The sequence below is a fragment of the Diospyros lotus genome, chromosome 7 (genome assembly GCF_014633365.1).
Source record: "Diospyros lotus cultivar Yz01 chromosome 7, ASM1463336v1, whole genome shotgun sequence".
In the NCBI taxonomy this organism is placed as follows: domain Eukaryota; kingdom Viridiplantae; phylum Streptophyta; class Magnoliopsida; order Ericales; family Ebenaceae; genus Diospyros; species Diospyros lotus.
In genome coordinates, this window is record NC_068344.1 from 25,998,788 (window position 1) to 26,007,880 (window position 9,093).

General features: G+C 36.6%; 1 protein-coding gene across 2 annotated transcripts; it reads right to left on the reverse strand.

The window, feature by feature from the left end:
- Positions 1–2,753: 2,753 nt before the first annotated feature.
- On the reverse strand, positions 2,754–7,954 carry LOC127806868 (protein Brevis radix-like 4). 2 transcript variants are annotated; one of them, XM_052344426.1, is made up of 5 exons: positions 7,290–7,954; positions 6,796–7,178; positions 4,904–5,039; positions 4,338–4,792; positions 2,754–3,335 (listed from the first exon to the last, which is right to left on the reverse strand). In XM_052344426.1, exons 1-5 carry the CDS (start codon positions 7,389–7,391, stop codon positions 3,257–3,259), a joined length of 1,155 nt encoding a protein of 384 aa, XP_052200386.1. In that variant the 5' UTR covers positions 7,392–7,954; the 3' UTR covers positions 2,754–3,256. The 2 variants fall into 2 exon arrangements, with proteins under 2 accessions (XP_052200386.1, XP_052200387.1); XM_052344427.1 differs by having other exon boundaries at positions 4,338–4,738; positions 7,290–7,952.
- Between the last annotated feature and the right edge of the window lie 1,139 nt (positions 7,955–9,093).

Sequence of the window (9,093 nt, forward strand, 5' to 3'; positions counted from 1 at the left end):
CTGACGAGGGTGATTAGCACTTGTAAGTATCCCGACGTTTAAGTCAATGAGAATTCAAGATAACAGAGTATGGGTAAGATTTAAAAAGATTATACATTGGTATGTGATCAAACTAGTTTATATAACGACGAAGATGTCTTGTGTGTCGTCAGCCGTTGTAAGAGTATAGAGGGCCAAGATACACGATAGTAATAGAGATCATCTTTGAAGATCTTGGATTCGATAAAGATTACGAATTGATGAGGATCAACATGCGAGTTGCTTGAAGTTGATGAGATTTGTTATTGACGTAAGGATCTCAACTTAAATAGAAAGATTATTCGAGTATCTTGGGTTAAAATCTGGTTTGGGGGCCAAGGTTTGTGTCAAGCTGTGGGCCCATGGCCCAATGGATCATTACGATAAAAAATTCACGGTAAATTTTGGTAGGTTAAAAAAAAAGCTAATTTTGGTGGGAATTTGTTAAGAAATTAAAGTGAAAAAGAAGTTGGAAGCAGAAGATATAGAATTTAATTTAATGAGATTATAAAATATAATCAAAAATGTAACGAGCAGTGTAAGATAAATTAAAATATAAAAAGTAATTTATTAGAAAATATAAAATTGAATGAAGAATAAAGATATTTAGGAGTAGCAGCATGAATGAAATCAAATTAAATAGAATGCTGATAGTTCCATTTTGTGCAAAGCTAAAACGTGGAGTGGAGTGAAGTGAAGTGAAGAGGAGGAGATCCCAAATTTTGGGACAGGGAGGCACATTTCGGCGGCATGGCATGGCATGGCATCCATCTTAATCTGATATTATTATTGTAAGTGTATACATACTTGGAGTCATCGTCAATCATCAATCATCAATCATCCAAGCCAAGCCCCCCCCCCCCCCCCCCCCGCCCCCCCCAAACACTGGCAATTTGGCATTGGCTTGTAATGCAATGCAATTATTGAATGGACGTCCACATTTAACGCATGTATGTATGTGAACACGACGACTTGTTATCCTCTGGACCACATCTCATGTGTTGACGACGACGACGACGACACGTGTTCTGTTCACATGATTGACTGATACACATTCACATTCTGTACTATTCACTTACTCTACTGTTTGTTGTTGATGTATGTTGCCAAAACTTGTATCTTTCAAACTCACTCACTCACTCACTCAATTTACGTCGTGTGTACTTTACATACAGAGTGTCAATAAAGAGGCTCAAGAATTATGGCCATGACCCTAAAGCCTAATTGGATGCTCATTGGTTTCCATTGCGAATGAACCACCACCACCTGCAGCAGCAAGCAGCAAGCCCCCTTCAGGTAAGACCAGGCTACACTAATTTTCTTTATAAGCAATACAATAATTTATTTAATTATGAGTAATTAAGAAGACAGTCATGAATATCATAACTCAGTTTATTCATAACTAAATTAAAAAAAAAAAAAAAAAAGAGTAAATTGTACTCATTACCCCTGAAGTTTGTGCTAATTGCAAATAATACTGAAAATAGCATACAATTTCCCTATCACTAAAACTCAAGATAATTTGATTATTTTACTACCCACTTCTCTCCTCTCTCTCTCTCTCTCTAAACTATATATATTAGAGAAAATATGTTTTCATATTACAAAGGTATATTTCAATTTTAAGGTGTATTTCTTAAAATTATTATATAGTTTTGGGTTTTATTTTTTATTTTTCTTTGTTTAAATTTACTTTTAATTTAATTTGATTATTAATTAATTTAACTTAATTAGGGTTTAAGTGGTGGAGTTAATAATATAGGAGACTTCATTATTAACTGGTTAAGAAATAAATGTAAAAGGTTCCAATTTTGAGAGGAGACTTCCATGGTAGCTAGCCTTAGCCTAGGCCGCTTCTAAACTAAGCTAATCACATTATCTGTTAGCTTAAACTATAGATTAAAAATATTCTACTTGGCTAGCTGTCCAAATCAAATATATGTAGTCAGGCTAACAAATTCACATCTCTAATCTAAGCATTAAAAAATTGTAACTTTTCAAGATCTTATTATTTGAGCAAGAGACATATATAATTTCCTTATACACTAAAGGTGGTATTTTAATCTTGTTAGATAACCAGCAGCTGCTAATTAGACTTATTAATATGAGAATTGGATCAAACCAGCTAATTAGACTGGTTGAACTGAAAATTGGTTTAATTTATAATAAATATTATGTGCTACATTTTATTTTTTAAAATTTTATATCAAAGTTTCCCCTATTATAATATATATTTTATTTTTTTCATAAAAATATGTCCTGGCTAATTCAACCCATGTCTGACCACTTAATCGTAAATATCTTCTCCTTTTAGTTCGATAATATCTAAGCCTAACTTTCTAAACATTGATAAAAAAAAAAAAAAAAAGACCAATAAGATCATCTTAGTTTGTTTAAATATTCTACTATCAAATTGATAAGCAAAAGACACAAGCTATAAAATTTCACAACTTTCTTTTTGTTTATTTCATTTTACTACAAAGTATATATAAACACGTGTTGTAAGTCAAGGTTTTCATTTTACTACAAGGTTTTTAAGGGTAAAATTAATTAATACTCCATTGGAGTAAGGAAACAAAAAAAACAAAGGAGGAAGTATGTTTGGGCCGAATCACCCAATTGGGGCAGAAGGCAAGATTTTATTATAGGGGATTTGATGGAGACTAAATTAAGTTTAGGTTTGTGATGTTGAAATTATTAGTACTAGTACTAAGAAGAAAATAATACTGCTGAAATTGTAACAGAGAGAATAAACATGAAACTAATTAAAGATTACATTGTCTTGTGTTTCAAAATTTAATGTTTCCCAAACATACAACTTGGAATTGTATAACCAATACCCACTAAGATCCCAAATACAGAAACCCACATATCCTTTGGCCATCACAGTTTTAGAAAAGCTTGAGAGCAGCTCACTTGCAAACAATGCATGCTGCTGCTGGTCGCCCCCCACCCCCATAATAATACAAGTAAGGTTGCCGCCAGCAGCAGCAGCGTCGAGTTATACTTATAAATAGAAATATATATATATATATGTAGATATATATATAGGTATATGCTTAAAGACGTACGAGGAGACACTTGAACAGCATGGGCCAACAACAACAAAGAAAAACTCTGTGAAGAGGCCCCACTTCGATCCTGCCATTCAGCGGAACAAACACCATCTCAAATCCATATATTATCCATAGATAGTTACACATTCTGTTTGTGCTGTGCTGATCGATCCATCGATCAGTCACAAGTATTGCCGGTGTATCCTGGCTCGATTCTCTTCCCACCAGAGTTTGGCGTGCACCTCCCCAAACTTTTCTCGGCTGCATACAATGGAAGAAAGCAAAATTCAGCATAGAATTGTAGTAACTCCGTGTTATGTACCCGGGTCAGTTTGCCCACAACTGACTCCGGATCCAGTTCCAACTCGGATCCAAATCCGAATCTATAACTGTTGTGTGCAATTGCAGGGGATCCCATTTCCTCCATTCATGGTGGAAGTGGGCAGGTGAGTGAAAAATGCTTGCACAGTTGTATATGCTATAGAATATGTGTAGAAAACATATGCAGAAAACGTGCTTCAAATTACTAAAAAAACTCTTAGATTGTTCAAAGAAATCTTTGTGTGTGAAGCATTTAGGCTGTAGAAATAAACAATTTCTATTGTGATTTCGTTTTAATACCAGTAACTCAATCAATCAGTCCAACTTCCATTATGTAAACCAGGTAAGTCCGATTTCATTATATGAATCATTTGGTTTTATTTTTCTAATAAGATTCATATTGTGTCAAAGTGGGGAGGGAGGCAAAAGCAACATTGTATAGGTCAGCTACATCAATTCTATCTCGTTAGTTATTTCTATCTATAATTGTGTCCTCTATATCACACCCTTATAAGTCATATATTTGTCCGGAATTCATGTTGTCTATCTAGGACTTGCATATGTACATCGAACTGATAAGAAACTGGTTAGGACTTTTCAAGAATAGAATGCAGGTTATTCTTTGCTCCCATAGTAGAGTCACTAAAGTAGGAGGTTGTTAATTTTGCATCTTAAATTTTCTTCTCAAGTGGAGAAATCATATGTTATGAAGGAGAGCAATGGAAAGGAGAAGAGGCATAATGCTTATTTAATTATGTGAGCTGAAAAGCAGAGTTGGCAACATTATTTCCTGTTTGGTGATTGTTGTGTAGCCAACCTGAAGCTGCATAAGAATGCTTGTCTAGAAAGACTTGTCACACTTCCATCACTAGCCATGCATTATGGGTTGGAATTTTTCATTGAGTGGGGAATCACACGAGCTAATTAATACAGAAAACTAACCTGAATCTGACACGTCTGAGTTCCCGTTTGCCACCGGGCAGAGCCCTGATGGTAATGTAAACCCCTGGTGTATCCTGTTCAACCCATTCAGCCTCTAGGTCACTGGCATTGCTGATAGATAGCTCCCCAGAGCGATCTGCATCCCTCGACGAGCTAGTTCTCATGGAGGCATCTATTGACGATGTCTCTGTCTTGACTCCACTAATGCTCGAGAGTTTTGGGGTCGAGGTCAAACCTGAGTCATAGTTGTAGCGCGATTGCGCTGGGTAGTATTGTTCAAGTGAATCTGAGGATGAGTTTCCAATCACGGTTCCATTAAGCCGGTACATGGTACGAGGCAGGCGTTCTCGGCTCAGCGGTGGAGTAACCGGGCTGTCTTCAACTGACTCAAGTTTTGAACACTGAGAGGCAGTAAAATGGCAATTGTTGGCCGGGAAATATTGGGATGAAGTGGTCTGAAATAGCTTAGTTTGATCATTTAACTTGTTTCAATTTACAATTAAGTGAGAATGGATAATGCACAAGTTCTTTGTATCCAATGCTCCATGGACGAGGGCAGAACTCACCTCATCTTCAGACCTGGGAGGGGTTGGAAGCGGGAAAGCTTGGCGGTTTAGCCTCTGCACATTATAGAGTTCCATTACCTTGTCAAAGTTCTCTGTCCACCACCTTTGAGCTTGCCATTTGTTAAACATATCTCGGCTAATCAATGGATATCAACTTGCAATCAAAGTTCTTGAATATGTTGGTCAAAATAATGAACAAGAACTGTGACTTAAAGCAATGTCAACAACATGGCCTCCACTATGCATGTGAGAAAAGGAAAGGCAATCAAAAGGTTGGCATGCATCATCATGATAAATTCTAATAATCCGAGCAAAAAAGCCAAGGGTTACAAGGCCAATCTTGAAAATGTAAAGTTAAAATTACTGACAAATTACATCATTTTTAAATAGTGAGCAGAGTCAATGGGCATAATGCTTAAACCCATCATGATGGGATGCCCCTAAGCATTATGCCAGGTAGGTTCTTGCGAAACTGTTGGTGTTAATGTTAGGCCACTAATTGGACCCACCTAAACTTTTTTGACAAAGGAGTGCCCACTTTCTTCAGGGCCGGCTGTGTAAAAGCCAAAATTGTGTTTAGTGCATGCAATTTAATATGATAAGTCTCCAATTACTTTGAATAGTGGGAATCCAATTCCTTAAATTATAAGTTGCAACAATCAATCACTAAATTAATTGTGCTCCTGAACCAAGCAACCCAATCAGATACCTAAAATTCATTTAACTAGAAGACTTTTTAGGCCAAGAATTGAATATGTTCTTAATTTATGCCAAAGACCCAACATACTCAAAGTGCATCGTTGATCAACGTTTTTATACGCTATTCTAGAACAAAGAAATTGAAATCAAGATCCTGCACAGTTACTTGCGCATTTCATGCTCATACATATGTTTATTTTATGTTAATCTAGTCAACAAGAATGTGAAAGCTCCATATTCTGTTCCTTGTGAGTGATGGAGGATCTGTAAACTAAGTAGTCCTTAATGATTCGTGAAGAAGATGGCAACAAATGGTCACAAGGTGACAACCCAAGGAAGCAGGCGTGGTAAAGATTGAAAAAGAAGGAAGACCACTCCCCGACAAGAAGGAAACATTTGCCCAAAAACACAATCAAATAAGGGCCACTACCAAGTTGTAATTGAGTTCTGCTTTTGGACTTTTAAATGAGACCCCATTTAGGATTTCTTTTCCGTCTATATGATCATCAGAAACTTTCAATTTTTCATGTGAACAGAGCCTTTTAAGTTTCTGTTTGGTGGAGCACTGGAGCTCCTTAAATTGCCCTTTTACACTTGGGTCTCCCTTGTCTTTTCTGTACAGTATTTAGGTTCATAATCTTCTTATATAGAAATTCAGCTGTCATAAGGAGAAAAGATAACTCTGAAAGGGTAAACAAAGAATAGAAATATAACCAAAAGCTATCATAATGGTTGGAATTTTAGCAACACCATCAGTTGTAATATGGGTTGGTGTCTGTAAAACAATATCTTTGGGAGAGCATAAAATTAGAAAATTAAATTACTAAATATGAAAAACTATTTGTTCATCATCGTTGAACTAATTTTCTGAAAGAAGTAGAGGTTAATTCACACACCAAAAAAAAAAAATTAAATAAATTAAAAAACATAATTTTGTTTTTGAACTAAACCATTAAATTACTTCCAGATCCCCACAAATACCATTAGAGAATTGCAAGAAAAGAAAATTTTAGTTTTAGGAAGAAACATCCAAAGATATAAAATACTAAAAACTCCATATTGCACTTCAAAAGTTGCAAAAGAAATATTCCCGAAAAGAAGCAATAGTCATCCACTTAAATAGATGAAACAGTCAGAATTCGAATAGAAGCAATCCAATCAATCAGGACCATCGAAACCAGATGAGAGAGTACCTGAAGCGAATGCGCTTGAGATCGTTGCCGCCACGTGGCATCGAAACGAAGGTGATCAGAACGCCGGGCTCCACCTGTGCGACCCACTCCTTGGGCTCGTTCTCCTCCACGAACACCACCGGCTCGACCCGCCGCCCACTCGCCGACAACGCCGCCGGCGTCCCCTCGCCGCTCGACATCCCCTTCAGCCTGGCCTCCATTTCCTTCCCCCACTGCCTCGACCCCCCCGAATTCGAGCTCCCCGTCCTCCGATACGACCACCGGAACCTGTCCGATGCCGCTGATTCCGATTCTATCCACACCTTCCCCTGCCTCTGCTGAGTCGACGTGCAGGGGCTGCAGTTCCTGTACGCTCCCGATGCCTTCAGCGCCATGTCCTTGATCTGTAAAACCAATCTCCAAACGCTGATTCACACACACACTCATTCATGTATATATACACACACAAACATATATATATATAATACACATCTAAAGAGTGGAAGAATCATTGCCTGTGAGGTGAGGGATTTTATCGGTTGCTTATTATCGGCTTCTTCGAGTTGATGAAGCGATCCATCGGCGCCCTGCTTCGAACGAGCTATACACGTCAGCATTCTTTCTTCTCCACCTGACAGCTGCAATGGCTATACCTATAATAAATATACGTGTATCCAAACAAGACGTGGATGGATTTATAGCAGTTCAGGAGCTCGCCGGAGACAGATGCATCACCGTCACCATCATCGCCGGAGACATATATATAGTCATACCCAGACAGAACTGTAGAGGCCGGAATGCGAAATTGAAATTGAGAGATTGGAAATTGGAAATGGAATGGATGAGTGCCGCCGGCAAGTGGTCAGCGTTGTGTTGGGGTGCTGAGACACTTGTAATTCCACTACTCCTCCTCAGTTTGCGCTTCTCTTACGGACATTGCTATATGGTCGGCAATTATTAATAAACTACAAGTCTACAACTACAGTTCCATCCATCCAATCCATATCACCCATGGGCATGGCTCCAAGAATTTAGAACAATTGGAAATTGAAATAAGGAGGGAGAGAGAGAGAGAGAGAGAGTGGCAGTCTGGCAAAAAGGAGAGGAGAGGAGAGGAGAGGGGTTTTGATGATGAGTGGCATAGTGATGGTGTAACCATCAACCGTGACCAATGAGTGCTCAATATCTGGGGAAAACTTAGCCAGCCCTCTTCCTCTTCCTCTTCCTCTTCCTCTTCGCTTATAAAATAATATATTTAAAATACTCATGTTTTTAGTTTTTTTAATTTTATATCATCAATAATTAGATCATTCATCTCTTTTGATCATTTTTTTAAAAAAATAATTTAAATGCAATAACTTATAGGTAAGTCTGTTTGTCTCCTATGTTTTAAATTATTATTTTAATATATATGTTACTACTACTATCAACTGATAATAATAATTTTTTTTACTTCCTTCACAAATTAATTTGTATCTTCTTTATATCAAGTCAGTCAAAAAAAAAAATAAAAATAAAAAAATAGAAGAGATCCATTTATTGTGAAATAAATATCTCAATCGATAAATTGCATCTTTTAATTATCCCAAATAAATAAGGGGATAAATCATATCTCTAATCAGGGACAGATCCAAAGGGGGTTGGATCCTCGTAGCTTCAGTCCTTGCCAACCTCAACCCAAATATAAATATATACATATATATATATATGTGTGCCAGTGCCAATCCCCCTGGATTCACCATTGTCTCTAATATAATTTTTTTGTAGTTTTTTATTTTTAATTTAGAATGAAGTAAAAAAGTTGATTACATTTTAATTATTTCAATGGCCTTATTCTAAATCTGAAAAAATTTTGAATTTATTATTTTATTTCACAATCAACTAAATTTCTTAATTTTTTTGTCTAAATAAAAAATTTAGTTTTTAAAAGCAATTGATTTAACGATTTATCAATACTCAAATCCAAATCAAATTACTTTAGGCGATTTTTAAATTTATAAACCATAACTAATCATTTTTTTTTTTTTGTTAACGCATCATCACAAGCGCCCATGCTGTTCGGCCCCATAATTTTAACAAGAGAGGTAAATCAGAGAATTCAACAGGCAAATTTCGACCCCTAGCACAACTACAAATATGAGGGCGACAAGCATTTTTTATTTTTTTTAGGGTTGGTTCTTGCCTGCTGAATTATTTCTTGGACAGGACTCGAATACGGAATCTGAAGATCCAAAAAATAACACTCTAGCACATTCTTTATTTGCCAATTAATCTACGTCCAGGAACAACTAACCACTTATTTTATAATTTATGATTTGG

What these genes read in the sequence shown, in the direction of transcription:
- LOC127806868 (XM_052344426.1), bottom strand. Translation starts at nt 7,391, where the DNA reads ATGCTGACGTGTATAGCTCGTTCGAAGCAGGGCGCCGATGGATCGCTT. An exon ending in CTCAAGCGCATTCGCTTCAG is followed by an intron (nt 5,040 to 6,795) that starts GTACTCTCTCAT and finishes TCCATTGATTAG; the next exon opens with CCGAGATATGTTTAACAAAT. An exon ending in CTCAGACGTGTCAGATTCAG is followed by an intron (nt 3,336 to 4,337) that starts GTTAGTTTTCTG and finishes CATTGTATGCAG; the next exon opens with CCGAGAAAAGTTTGGGGAGG.